A 15,524-nucleotide genomic window follows, 5' to 3' on the forward strand; every position below is an offset into this window, starting at 1 on the left:
CAGGGTTGGATGAGTGGGCATTCCCACCAGATGTGGAGGTAGGTGCCTGTGTGTCTAGTGCATCTCCAGCAGGTTTCGTCTGTAGTGGGGTCATATATGTGAGTCTGGTGTGGGGTGCGGTACCAGAGTGCTAAAATTTTATAGGCCGTTTCTTGCGTCCCGCTAGACAGCGCACAGTGGAGCGTGAGGGCACATATCTTGTCCCATTGAGGTAGTGTGAAGGATGTGCCTAGTGCTGTTTCCCACTTCCCCATAAAACTTGGGGGTGGTTGTCTTCCCAGTCGCATGAGCATGCCATAGAGTGTGGAGAGGCCTTTAAGTTAGGGGTTCTGGGTCCATACAGATTTCCTCGAATTGTGTCAGTGTTCTGGTGGTGTTGTGAATCTGGAGCATCGGTTGCGTGAACAGTTTCAGTTGTCTGTATCTAAATTGTAGCATGAATGTGTGGCTTGAGTTCCCTGTCATGTCCTCCAGACTCTTGCGGCGGCCATCGGTGGTTGCGTGGCATAGCCTCGGGACCTCCTGATTCAGGAGGCGGACTAGCGTTTTCGGTTCTTTACCTGGGGGAAGGTCTCGTTGTGGGTCAGCGGAAGCAATGGGGAGGGTGTGGTGGTGAGTGACAGTCGTGTGGCTAGTTTATGCCACACCTGCTTGTCGCTTTGATGAGGGGGTGGTTCCAAAATTTTAAGCAATTTCAAAATCTTGATCTCCTTAAATTTTAATTGTTGTGCTTTAAATGTGCTCACAATATCCGTTTCCTAATGTTTGGCAAATCTGTTTTTATTTATTTATATTTGATTATGATTGCAATATAGTATGGGGTGACAACCAACCTTTGTGGACTAAGTATCTCTTAAAGGGGACCTGGGTGATTTTGGGGGGCTTTGATCTGATGTTATCCACAGCTCTTGATTGGGAACTGTTGACTCCATCAAAGTGAATTTACGAACTAGTTTTTTATTTTATTTAATTTTTTATAGCTATTTCAAAACATCCTATTACCACTTTGCTTTTCTGACTTTAGGTTATTTCGACAACACATACATTTTTTTATTTGGTAGGAGGGTAAGAGGGATCAGACCTATCCTTTTCGCTTGAAATCTGCTTCACTTCATTAGATGATTAAGTGAGGTATTAAAACCGAATACAACAGTGGCATGTACATCCACGCCAAAAATGGAACATACCATTTTTGAGAGCTTCCCATTATCCCCTTTCTTGCATATGAGATAAGATGAATCATAAGTTTGAACGCACAAGCGCCATATCTACCAGGTATGTACCAAACACAGTATGCTGCTTTTGAAAATAGAAGCATCTCTTAAATCCATTATCCCTACCACAACATATTCCTTTGTCCAAATGAATTTACCCATTTTCACTCATCTTCCTTTAATATATTCAGGCTAAAGCAATTAATAAGTTTTGCATCTGAACTATAGTTTAGGAAACTGGTACTTCCAAACACACAGTGTGAGAGATCATGCATTTACACGCTACTTTAAAGCGGAGAGTTCTACTCTATGCACCAAGTTAATAGACTGTGCCTTATACAGAACCTTACCTTATATATTGGGTTACAAGAGGGTCTTGGGAACCCTGTTAAAATCGCTTAGATTAGGCAGTTATTTTGGATGCATCAGATGTAAGGAACAAAACTTTAAAATGTTATAACCCCCAATCTTTAGTATAAGATAAGTAAAACTATTCTCTCAATAATGCTGGAAAACTTTATTGTGATGCAGGAATGCACATTCTCATGATGACCATGCCCAAATATTGCTCCAATGTAGAGAGTTCACTATATTATTAACTGCTATTCTATCATAACTGGTCACCATGGATCCACCTCTTATCTAGACCAATATAGAGTTTCACCTGAGCAGAAAATAAAATGGCTTTAGTGACATGCAGTATTGTGGTGCACTATAAAGAACCCAGCAGCTTACCCTAAAATGTATGAAGCTTTAGAAATGAATAAGCTATCCACAGCTTGGTTGGATCAATTTTCTGCCTAGAAACATTCACCCTCTTGTAAGTTGGAGGCCATATGGACTTTCCTCCCTCTTTCTATACTGTCACGGATAGGACTGTGCACCCTCCCCTCACATCATCTCTTCTCCCCCATACCTATACATTTATATTCAGAATCATGTGGGTCTTCATGTGGCACATATATTTCATTACTGCCTCTTCCTTATTTCCCCTCCTTCACCTCATCTTTCTGTCAACCTCTCATTTGACGTATATGACGAGAATTAATTTCAAAATCCATTAATAGGTCAAAAGGTTTACTTATATTTGCACAGTTTTGCAATGCAGATATAGTTTGTTTTTATTTTTACCCCCTACATGGGGACCTTTGCTGGTGGTCGTGTTTCCTGATTGGAAAATTGAGCCTGTCCTTTATTCAGAATTTAGGCGTACTCATATTGTGTAATGAGCTCCAAAGTTTAAAGTTGCCATATGGCACCTAAAATGGATAATGTTTTCATTATGTTTCATTGTAAGTTTATGCTTAATAAAATGTAGTGTGTGCTACACTAGCTTCAGTCATATACTTTTCCCTTGTTGAGAATGTATATGCTTGTAGCTTCCAAAACTTAAAATCAAAATGATTAAAGAAAAATAAAATAATTTAGGAATCCACTTTATCTTGCAATTAGGTTATTCATGTTGGCTCCCTGACAGTCCTTGTTATTAACTCTCTTCTTTGCACTTTGCATTCAGCAAAGCATAGAAGAGACGAGAAACAAATTAATATTTCTATTGCTTTTCATCATTAGCAATGAATGCCCTGACTATACCTTATCTGAACTGCATTAATATGTCATTTGCTTAATGTTTAATATTTTTTAAGACAACTTCTTCAAATTTCATGGTATGGCATAGTATTAAGACCCCATAGGTATAGAATCTGTCCCTCAGAGGCTAACTTCATTAATAACATGGATGGGTATACATCCATGTGATATTTAAATCAAGGGTATCACGTGGATGTATACCCATCCATGATATTAATGCAGTTAGCCTCTGCTTTATTATGAGTACCTTGTAATACATGTCATGAAACTTAGAGTAAAAGGGGATATGGTGGGCCAAAATTAGCATATTCATCACTAGGTGCTTGGAGATTGATTGTCTAAACTTCTCCTCGCATTTACACAGTAATATCTACCTGGTTTCTAGCAGCATCTGATAAATAATTTCTGCCCTTGCTTAGTCATTACAAAAGGGACTTCCTTATGTGTAGGCCATCCTTAACACGGTGGTAAAAGTGTGCTATTCTGGTGTAATGGTATGTCCCCATAGTTTTCCTTTTTTCATGCTTATTTAGTCTTTGTCATGTCCCAGGAATGATACATTCATCCAGGTTATCCCATCAAATCTATTTTGCGGCATTAGTGAGCATTGTGTTTGTGTGTTGTGATAATTTTGGAGTCTCCTGTCCTTCAGGGATTCCGTTATGTACATGTATTATCTTGTTCCTCATGTTTTCAATTATTTACACAAATATTTTATCTTCCCTGTGTGCACACATTGCTTTGTATACACATTCTATCTGCATGCACATTCTCATGTAAACATATTCTCCGGTAGTTAAATAGGATGTGCAAATTTTGTCCAGACTACACACACACACTTATCTCTTTGGTATTGTCTTCTATGTGTACCTGTTCTCCATTTTTAGCACCTATACCACAGCTGACTGAGCAATTGAGCACAGTCCTGCTTAGCTCAGTAGAGCTAACAGGATTCTCCTGGACAATGAGCATGTGGTCGAGGGTGACAGTCAGAGGCAGATGAGAAACCAGATGAACATGGAAGAAAATACCATAGAGATAAGTGTATTTGTATTCTAGAAACAGCAGTACAACAGGCACATGGAGGGAGTAGACCTGGTAAATTAACTGTTGCAGCAGTACCTAATCATGATTAAAACAAATGCACATTGCTTCGTATTATACAACAGGCAAACTCTGACGTGAAATTTACTTTATCAACATGTCAACATCCGCTAATTTTCGGGCTGCTTTTTGAGTGCCACAGAGGGTAACTTAAGATCCTGAAGAAATAGTGCAAATAGTTTCTGCTTTAGAATTCATTCAATCCCCATTCCCCCCAAAAAGCACCATAGAAAAGGTTCAGGGTATATTAGAGCACACACCTTCCTCACGGCTCATTGAGAAGTATTTTAAATCCGCGATTGATGCGTGTTCTTGCAGCTCCAGCTGGGAGTCTTTTTAGTGAGAAGCCTGTGATTGCTTATTCCCTGACAAAGACTTAGTCTGTGATGAGGAAAGAGGAGAGTGCTTGCAAAGGCTGCATACAGCAGGTCTGTAGCTTTTGCAATCTGTTTTCATATACCTCCAATAGAAACTTGCAGAAAAATATACATGCATGTTTTCTCTGGGTGTATATCTACTAAACAGTTATACAAAGTGGTGGGGGGAATTAAATGGAGTGTATGATTGAGCACCCACCTGTACTAAAACAAAGTACTTCCTCTCTGCTGCCAGTGGTCTCTGGAGTGCTCAGATCTAGTCACAGAAGCTTGACTAGGGTCTCTTAAGGACCTCTTCCATCTGACCAGGTTGGCGATCTCTCCTTCTAGGCAGGTATCGTTCCCCCTGCCTTTCCCTCTTCTGTTCCTCTCAAAGGCAGCTGTTGACACCTCTAAACCTTGATGTCTGCAGAAACTGCCTTTACAAAGGCACTGTGGCTCTCAGGCCTGCTCTTTCTGAACCTGTAGTCTCCAGGCACTCTGTGTTCAATCCACAGGCAGATTTATTGGCTAAAATGGCACAGCAATGTTTGTCAATACCTCATGGTGGGGCGAAACATTGTTGTAACACTGTGAGTGCCTGGAGACCTTTTCTCTTCTATTATACCTATATTGGATTTGCTGGTCCTTCTTCAGTAGCCCTGGTGTCTGGTTCCTTCATTTTTGTTATAAAGGACTTGTGACTTGTCTTTAAATATGTGGTGAAATCCCTATAAATATAGACATGCATATATAACCTGAAAAACAAACAACATAATAGTTCCTAAAATATATAATATAATCACAACATTTTTGAAAATTTTTTACAAATCAATGCATTTTTCAGTTTTACCATCAAGAGGGTGCTGGAATCATCACAGTGTTCCTTAACACCCCTTAAAAAGGATAATTTCTCCAGAGTTATATTTATGTCCTAACTACCTGAAATGTTACCTTTTTTTTTTATAAAAAAAAATCATTATCACTACAGTATCTCTACAAAGAAGTTTTCTATTGAAAAGTAAATTCAGAATGTTATCCTGTAAATTACAATTTTTACACCTTTAACTTGTGTGCAACATTGTCACTCCAACTAGCTGTCTATGACCTGGTTTCTTAAATTGTGGTGCACGTACCCTAGTGAGCAGGGGGTACGTTAGGAGCAGATGGAGCTCAAAATAGCCCTATATTTGTCCTGCCATGACTCGCGCAGAGGTCACCAAACGTGCCTAATTGGATAGCATTTTCACCTCTGGGGTGACTGATTCGTGCATTGTGTCATTCCAAGCTCGCTCTGGCACGATGATGTCCTCTTCTGAGGCCACCCATGCATTGGTCAAGAAGGATGAGTTTGTAGGGCAAGACTTTTTTTTCTGTGGTGGGAAGTGCTCAGCTTCCAGTCTGCCAGCTAATATTTGCATATATAGGGACAAATTGAGTTCAAGGTTTCTAAAATACAGGAAGTACTAACCAAAACAATTAATTTAGGCAATTGGCAAACATTGGGAACATTTCTGGTTCTTGGTGGTATATCCTGTTTAATTTTGACACTGATGGATGGATAATAGGGTAGCTTGCGCAGTGATGGTAAAATACAGGTCTTTTACAAGGTATCTTGGTATTTGTTTTATTTTTAGGTACATAAAAATTTATTAAATCTTCTATATTTTGCCCCTAAGCGTTCTTTGTGTCATTTTCCTCTGTGTAAATGTGTGTTTGTTGGTTTCCTCTGTGTGTGTCCTCCTGTGTGTAACTATTGTGTTTATTATTGTTTTCTTTTTTGACTTTTATACTTTAGATTAATCGTTCATACACTCCTCCTTATATACAGAATATTCACTTTATGTCCTAGTCACAAATGTGGACTATTGGCCCAGCCGAGACAGTGGGGAGAGTGTGGAAGTGAAAGGGTTAATGACACCAGACCCCTGGTTACCTGTTGCTAGTCCCAGCAACCACTAAATTAACCCCTGCAATCCCTTCTACACTAAAACCCTAGTACACACTTTACAACAAGAGTTTATATGTGGGCGTCTTCGGTTACCCCACACACAGTACAATTATAGGATGACAACCGTATTTTACTGATCAGACTTATATAATTAACCCTTTTTGGTAACGTGTTTACCTGAGCTTTCCTCAGAAGAGTGAGCTCATAGAGAAAAAAGACACAAGCTGATTAAGTAAACATTTGATCTGACAGAAAGGATTCACAGTGCTGTGTACAAAAATACAGAAATAAATGGCATACAGAAACACACATAACAAATTGCAAAACAGTCCATAATATAAAATAGGTAAAAACACAAGAAATTCCTTACATATATTTACACCTTAGATATAAATTTTGTGGGAGATTCAGATGTTACAGGTCTCCAAGTAGTTGTTGAAAAAAGAAATCTGCTGGATAGTCCAACATCCTCATTATGTATCTCAAACTAGTTGTTTCTAACCCCTGGATGGGGTTTGGCCTGGCAGTTTATTGCCCACTCCATATTTTCTTAAATAATTTGGTCCTTTGAATAACCCAAAGTCAGAGAATACCCACCAATACCTTTTAGATGCCCTATGTCCAGCTCTGGTGATGGTTATCTAGTCGTTTTATGGCCTAGGCCTGGTGTAAGATCAAAGCCTGCAATAAATGTTATCCAAACATGTACAAAAACAACTCATAACATATATCAACTGCCAACTCATGCTTTGGCATGACAGTCATATTTATTTTAAAAACGATTATTTACTACCTTTAATCAGGCGTGTTCTAAATAACGTAAATATATGTTTCATTTGGAATTTAAATCAATAGAACTTACTTTGCCGAGGCAGAGGTACTTCACCATAAAAGACTGAAAAACACTTGTCTGTGACACAGAAGAACATAATGAGGGGAGAGGAGCAGAGGGGGACATATCTTAAAAATTAATTAAAGCTGAGAATGTCTGTTTGTACTGTCATAATTTTATCTAGTTAATGGGGCATGATAGGCACCCAGACTACTTAAAAACAACATTGCAGGGTTAAGAGCACTTGTAATGGCTTCCTTCCAGACAGCCAGTACAGGTGCTTCCTGGCTTCTTAAGGAGTTTAATTCGGTGAAAAGATGTTGGACGTCCTTACGCTTTGAATGAGGATGTCCAGCATTAATGCACGCGTGGCAGATTAGGTTTACCTATTGGTGTGATGTCGCAGGAGGAGGAGCCCAACACCTTGGGATAGTAAGAGGTAAGTGTTAAACAGGTTTTTAACCCTTTATTCACCGGGGCGAAACCACAGATATAGGCAGAGGAGCACTACAGCATTAGAAATAGTTTTGTGTTCCTACCGCTATAGCGTTCTTTAGAAAAGAAAGTAAAGCTAAGGACTTAACTAGTTTCTAAAACGTAAGCTCACTATGTACCATTTTATTTTAATGCTCTATTGACTGTGTTTTATAGAATATACTGTTAAACTTTTTTAATATTCCTTTGAATTTCCAATAATGTTTTATATATTCTACAATACAATGTTACAATTTTGTATCATGTTTTTCTTATTTTGTTCTTATTACAGGTCCAGGGTCAAATAAAAATAAGAAAAAAGGTAAGTTGTAATTACTGTTTTATATAGTTGTGAGTTTAAGATGTTTTCTCTATTTTGGAAGCATATTCGTATTAATATTTTTCTAAGCGGGTTATCAGTCTGTTTTGTGCCTTTTCAGTGTTTGCTTCTTTATTTTATCTTAAAGAACCAATATTTATGAGCAGTTTAACCCCTTAAGGACACATGACATGTCTGACACGTCATAATTCCCTTTTATTACAGAAGTTTGGTCCTTAAGGGGTTAAAGCATAGACACAAACATTTTGGAGGACCATACATTTTGCATTATGAACTCATACACATTCATTTGTCAATGTATGTAATGCAAAAAGTGTGTGTGTTTGTGCAGTGTGTATATAATGAATGTGTGTGTTTATGCAGTGTGTGTGTGTTTGTGCAGTGTGTGTGTGTGTGTGTGTATGTAATGAATGCAGTGTGTTTGTGTTTTTTTGTATTGTGTGTATGTAATGAATGCAGAGTGTGTGTTTGTGTAGATATGTTAAGTGTGTAATATGGGGGGTGGGCGCATTTTTATTTTTTTAACTTAATAAAAAATAAATTAAAATAACGTTTTAGTCCCCTCTCCCTGCTTCTTACTTGGCCAGGGAGGGGGGATATGGCATTCCCTGGTGGTCCGGTGGCATGGACTGTGCAGTGGGGGCCCGCAGCAAGCGCTTACTTACCTTCCCTTCAGCTCCCCTGTCTAACTCTCGCAGCCTGCGTGCCTTGCGGAGTGTTGCCATGGTAACCCGTGGCAACGCTCTGCTGCCCGCGGGACTTGTGAGAGTTAGACAGGGGAGCTGAAGGGAGGGTAAGTAAGCGCTTGCTGCGGGCCCCCAGGACCCTGATGGCGGTCCCGGTGTGCATTATCGGCAGTATCGGTATTGACTGAAACCGATATTGCTGAAAATACAGAATATCGGCCAGACCGATAATCGGCCGATCCCTACTTCATTGCATTACTTTGGAGACAAGTCATTTTATATGATTATCCTGCATGTTATATTTTGAATTGGAAAATAATCACAGGGGACATGGCACAATAGGACTGCATTTTTGAATATGACAGATGCACTTCAAGAGAAGTGTCAGTTACTCATTCCTTCAGGTCACTGAATGCTATTTTAGCATTTTGCTTGTGTGAATAATACAGCGATCATAAAGAAAAACGTACCTACGCTGCACTTCTCATGTTGTTGCAATTTGCCAATCCATGATCCACTCTGCATTTTCACCATCAGTGTGTAGGTACACATGTGCTGTCCCTACGGCATTGAGTGTGTTCACTAATTCACATATTTTGACAGGCAAGCAGGTAATAGAAAATAAACTCAGAATATTTTAAAAAAACAAAAACAAAAAAAAAAACATTGCCACAACCTGTAGCAATGTCCTGCCAGGCAAAACATATGCTCTTTTTTAAAATTCTTTAATTTGGTGTGTGAGTAAAAACAACATGCTTGTAAAGCCACGACAGCTATAACAAGCCCAATGATAACAATATAAAACAGCAGCATGGCATACAGCGTGACAGCACAATTTTAAAAAAAAAAAAATTTTTAAGAGTGTCAGGCTAGAATATAAAGTTTTTAACGTAGGAGGAAAGTAAAAGACATGCTATGTTACTTAATAGGAGTAATCTACAAGTAGACAGAATTCCCTAGGAGGCTTTCACAAGCTCGCGTGCCAAGTGTGTGGGAGAAATCCAGAAGAAACAATACTAAGGAGCATTAGGTTTGCCAGAAAGAGTCCAGCAATGTGCGGTATCTGCCCTCTCTTGCTCAGATCGGGAGTTCAGTCAGCCGATGCCCGCTGAGGGTACAGGATAATTCTGCAGCCTAGTGAGGCAATTCAAGCCTCTGGGCCCAGATGCCGTCAGACGGGGTAGGTCAGCTTGCAGGGTCAGGATCTGGATCAGGACGAGGCGTTGCAGGTCGCTGGTTGTGGAACCTATCAGATGGAGTAAGGAGGCTTATCGTTCATTAAGCCCCAGTGGTTTCTGTTTCCGCGGCGACTTGTGCCGATATGGAGTGCACATCTTGGTCCACTGCTGAGGTGAGGCCCGTTTCACAGTTAAAGCCAATGGTACCTAGCCCCGATTTGAAGGCAGCCTCCTGGGCGGGTGGCTGCGTGGTTGCTGTATTGCAGGTGGAGGCATTCTGCCCTCCAGTTTGCGCCAGAAGTCTGCGAATAGAGCATCCAGCTTAGTCAGCATTTCAGAGTCAGTGGGAAGGGGGAGACACGTGGCGTCTGCCATGCTGGGTTTGTTGATGAGTCGTAGGCTCGTTTGTGTGGCTTCGTCTCGTATCCCCTTTAATTCAGATTTGCTTCACAGGGGTGGACCGTGATCGCTCCATACGGTCCGGGGGAACGAAACTCTCACTCGATTTGAGTAGTTGCCATGCAGCGCCGGGCTGGGAGATCATCCGCCTCTCCTGCCCGGTACACACTAGGCCTCATGTTGCTAAAAGTGTCACTTGTAGGCTCCAGTCAGGTCTCAGACCGCCATATCGGTTCCTAAGCAGATCAGAAGTCTGGTGGGTCGTTGGCTGTCAACCAGTTCGAGCTGTATGGGACTAGAGAAATCGTTAATTGCCCAGATTACTGAGGAGCTCAGAGAAAACACATCTCTCCTCCATGTTAGTCAGACCATTACATTTTATCTATAAACTATGCTAGCAGATTTACTAGCAAATGTATAGAACGGGACAAAAACCTATTTAAAGATAGTTTTTCTCCCACCTGGAGAAATCCGTACATCAGCATAAACTCACTAAAACTAAATATTTGTTTGACAAGGGAAAGCAGAAAAGAGATGGACCATAGGCGGTCATTATGCCCTCCACACATAGCAGCAACTGCACATGCACTGTGGCTGCTGTAGTATCTCTCTAGCCAATGCTGTCATTGATGGGCTTTACAGTATAGGAACATATGCCGGCAATAAAGTCAGCGTGTTGGTGTCACAGAGGGAGTTTGACACTTTCCCAAGCAGGGCAAATTAAAGAAAGAGGACAGACAAAGAATAGGTGGGTGTTGTAACACCAACCTCTGTGAGTACATAGCCTTGCTAATTAGTGGGTGAGGTAAGTTGTAACAGGTTCCCTTTAAAGTTGAGGGCATGGCAATTTTGGTTTGTAAAGCCATTTACATATACTGCACATAATGCCTTATATATTCATGACAAGTGTGCACCCCTCCCCCCTTGGTTTGTCATAAAAGTGATTATATTTAGCATTTTAAGAATAAATTAAAGCCACAAGGAGATGAAAGATCTATTCATCTCTGAACTCAAGGATGTTGAGATGAGAGGACAGTTTGTCTGAGACAGTGCAGAGCACAACAAAGCATAAAATGGCAACCGCTCAGACAGATATCTGCGATCCATTTATTCCTTTAATGGCATGCAAATAATAGTGTTCTGTTCATAAAGGCAATAAAGTAACATAAACTCACAAGTGCCAGATATTTGGTTATACAAACTGTTTGTTAATGTGAAGCAGAATGAATCTCATTATAAAGAAGAAAACCAACTTGCTCATATTTATTATATATTAAGGGTGCAAGTGTGAAATGAAGTCATTTTACACATACTGATATATTATTAATGGCATGTAATCAAACAACTGTGAGCTGCTCATTAAAATAAGACATCGTTCCAGTTGACTGTTGCCAATGATGGAAAGCAATGCAGTAACCTTACTGAACTGTAGACTACAGTATATACCATCTAAATCATAGGCGCCCAAAAGGTCTAAATGTTTTAGAATTACAGCATTCATAATGCTTTGAAATTCTGAAGACAAGGAAAAACGTCATGGAAAATTAATTCTTTTCATCATTTGGAGATCTTCTTTGGGCACCCAGATCTAATTGTTTGCATGATTTAAATGAATAAACAAACCCATGTATTGCTTTGAAAAGCATGTTTGCTTTGGTTTATAAATATTTAAAGCGGCACTATCATGCCCTAATTACCTTTTCCCACTTACTTACTTCTCTTTCTTTTTTAAAATTTGTCATCTATTTCTGACTAATCCACCGGCAGTGTCACCATCGGGGGTCTTTGCAAATTCTATTCAAATATTTGTGGTTTGTTTTTAACATTACCAATAACTGGCATTGATGTGCTCTAGCACTCACAGCCATTCACTGCCTTCCAGGGTAGATTGAACAGGTTTGAACCAACTATGCTTTTTGAGTGATAAGGAGATTTCTCAATTTTGTCAAACAGCTTGAAAATTGTCTGTCCAAAAACAGGCAGGCAACAACCGAAGACTAATTAGCCACTCAAATGGACTGCAGTTTATGACTCCATCACTGCTGAGGGAATAATCACCTATGCTCCCCCATATCTGTATTCCCTAAGACCCCAAAAAGTGGTCGCTGCACTGAGTCCCTCGCTAGTGGTTACTCTAAAATCACTTGGCATCTTCAAAGGGACTGACTGGGGCTGTTGTGGAGGAAAATCAAAACTTAGTTCTATATCCTGACACTATCACAGTTGCTCCACCACCCTGTCTACCTGCAAGCCCAATTGAAGTGATTTAACCTAGAAGCCACAAACACCGCACTATCAAATAAAGGAGACCTCTTTGTGTGATCCCCATTAGAAGACACACTGTTTCCAATGTACAGAGCAAAAACTCAGAATCCCAAGACTGTCCTATCAGATCAATCCTGTGCAATGCCAGATCAATAAGGAACAAAACCGTTATTATTGCTGACCTTATTAAAAAATGCGAATTAGCGTGCATTACAGAATCATGGCTAGATGCAAATGCAGGGCCTATTCTAGAGGCAGCTAATCCAGACAATTACACAGTGTAATAAAATCTGCCTACTGTCATCTGAAAAACATAGCCAGGATACAACACTTAATTCCACCGGATTATATGTCAACATTAATCCATGCATTTATATCCTCTCGGCTAGATTACTGCAATGTACTTTACTTTGGCCATCCAGAAAAAGAACTCCATCGCCTTCAGACTCCATCGCCAAACTACTGACCAATCAAACTCGCTCCTGCCACATAACACCTGTTCTCCACTCCCTGCATTGGCTTCCAATTAAATGGCGAACATATTTTAAAATTGGCCTGCTAACCTTCAAAGCCTTAAACAATCAAGGCCCACAGTACCTGAAAAAGCTCCTGACACCCTACATTCCATCCCGTCCACTTCGGTCAGCCAGCAAATCCATCCTGTCAGTGCCAAGAATAAAGACAGACTCTGGTTCCAGGGCATTCAGCCCCCTACCTTCTTGAACTATTTACCGTGGACAATCAGAGAGGCACCGTCCTTACAGACTTTATAAAAAGAAAAAACCTAAAGACCCACCTCTTCCATCAGGCATTCAGTCCACTCATCTGACCTTCAGAAACTCCTAACTTTTATGTCTTTATGGTTGTATACTTGTAAAGTGCTTTGAGTCTCACAGGGAGAAAAGCGCTATAAAAATCGCAAATTATGATGCTTAAAATCTCCCTCCCTTACTGTAAATTAAGTTTCTTAAAAATGTGGGAGGTGGCATATAATTATGCTGTGACTTCTGCAATTATCTTGTAAGGTGATGAGGGAGGATAGGTCTCTAGCATGCCGATAGGCAAACTTTTACTTTTTTTTTTTTTTTTTTTTTTTATTTGGTAGGTTTATTGTTTGGTTTTCAGAGCAGAAATGTCCATGAATCTGATGCAATTGGTTTATCAAGAGCCATGGCAAACGCACTCCCGAATTGGAGAGTACCAACTTGCTCAGGTATAACGCGCTTGGGTGGTTTAGTCCCCACCACAGACACTCTAGGACACAGGATACGGGACCAAAGTAAAAACTAATCTTTACCTAAGGATGTGGGTTGAAATAAGCCACTACAATTGCAGAGGAACCTTGTTTTTGGCATACATTATATATTATTTTGTAACTTTTTGCATCATTCTTGGCTTTTTGGTTACCAAAACAGTATGACCGAGCAGATCAAATGTTAGCGACTACAGGGGGGAGGGGGGGGATGCTGGTTTAAAAGAGTGAAAATACGACCATAGTGGAATTCTAAGATCTTAAGATATAAAGCACTTTTTATGAGTGCGAGGAGGTTCCTTAGCTTAATGGGACATGGTAGGCATCCAGACCACTTCAGCTAATTGAAGTAGTCTGGGTTCTGTGACCCTTTTGAACTTAGTGCTCAACAGAGAGCCACTAGAGGGCTCCTGGAAGCCAAACAGACTTTTGGTTAGTTATCTAAAGCTGGACGTCCGCACGAATAATGAGGTCTAATGCGCCCGCAGCCATTGCTGCGCATAGCCCCATCTCTGGCCTCACCCCCATTCATGCCTATAAAATGAAAGTGTCCTTGTTTGTCCATTTGAAATGTGGGGTGCTATGGTTTGAACAATCAGTAATTGTTTAGGCAAATTTTATTATTTATAAAGCGCCCAAATAATTTGGACGGAAAGGAGCAGAAAGTGATGTGAGCCCTGCTCAAACAAGCTTACATTCTAAGGGTAGTGGGGTAGTATGACACAAGGGTAATATCAACCTGTATGCCCTGAAAGTGCATTTCTGAGTACTGTAGTACATATGGTGCTTGGAGTGTTTCTTTATCTAGCTCAGAATGATGAGTTTGTTTGTAATTACACTTCTAGCCTACTGTAACTTCCTTAAACACGAACATCTAAATCTGAAAGTGGTTCTGATACAGGAAGAATGCTAGGTGTAGACAGAAGTTCATCCTTAACCAAAGCAACAAATTGTATGGAGAGAGTCTGTTTTGCTGTTGCAATTCCATGGTCTGTATGGCAAGATGTAATTAAATCCAGCAAAGAAAAAATAACCACCAGGTCTATCTCGGAGACATTTTAGTTTAAGATGAATACGGATGACTTTTGTAATTGATGAGGCTTAAGACCGCAAATTCAGAATCTTCCCAGAGTTTCCTCTCTTTTAGGGTAAGACTAATTGCTAGTAATTTCCTGTACCCAGTTTCTTATTTGTGTTCTGTTTCGAAAACCTTTGAGAAAAGAAATAGCCAGAGTGGAGAGGAGACTGTGACAAGGCTCTGGGAGACATAACTGCTCTTACTTTAGACTCTGATGCATCAATAAAAAAAAAAAAAAAAAAAAAAAAGATTTAGAAGTGTCAGGGCAGCACATGCACAAATGCAAACACATACATTAAAGGAACACTCAAAGTACCATACCAGTACAGCTTGCCATAGTGGTTATGGTGCCAAGAGAAGGTGTAGTGACTGTGTGTACTCTGAGAATGTATGTGTATAGTTACTGTGTGTACTCTGAGAATGTATGTGTATAGTTACTGTGTGTAGTCTGAGGATGTATGTGTATAGTGACTGTGTGTGTGTGCTGATAATTTCTGTGTATAGTGACATTGTGTATAGTGACAAGAGAATGTGTGCGTGAAAATGTGCAAATCAGGGAGTTCTTAAGAACCCATACAAATTTCAAGTGAATTTATTCAAGGCTAAATAGGACTTTGGTCTATTATAATGCACTATTATTGGAAAAGGGGAATCAAGGGGCACACCCAGAACATGCATCTATGGGTAGTGGTGCTGCAGTAAAGACCAAAACTTATGCATAATACAGATTAAGGAAATCTTACAAGGCTACTTAAAATCATGTTGGGAAACAAATACATTTTGCAAACTCCATTATTAGGCTCTT

The 15,524-nt window shown here is 40.0% G+C and overlaps 1 protein-coding gene across 4 annotated transcripts in view; it reads left to right on the forward strand.

The window, feature by feature from the left end:
• Positions 1-15,524, forward strand: part of EDA (ectodysplasin A) — a 168,194-nt gene that overhangs the window by 124,638 nt on the left and 28,032 nt on the right. For all 4 annotated transcript variants that reach the window (XM_063432177.1, XM_063432178.1, XM_063432179.1 and 1 more), the window contains exon 3: positions 7,814-7,843. In XM_063432177.1, the coding sequence (XP_063288247.1) occupies positions 7,814-7,843 (30 nt within the window). The remainder of the gene's footprint in view (positions 1-7,813; positions 7,844-15,524) is intronic.

Source organism: Pelobates fuscus, chromosome 9, assembly GCF_036172605.1.
Source record: "Pelobates fuscus isolate aPelFus1 chromosome 9, aPelFus1.pri, whole genome shotgun sequence".
NCBI lineage: Eukaryota > Metazoa > Chordata > Amphibia > Anura > Pelobatidae > Pelobates > Pelobates fuscus.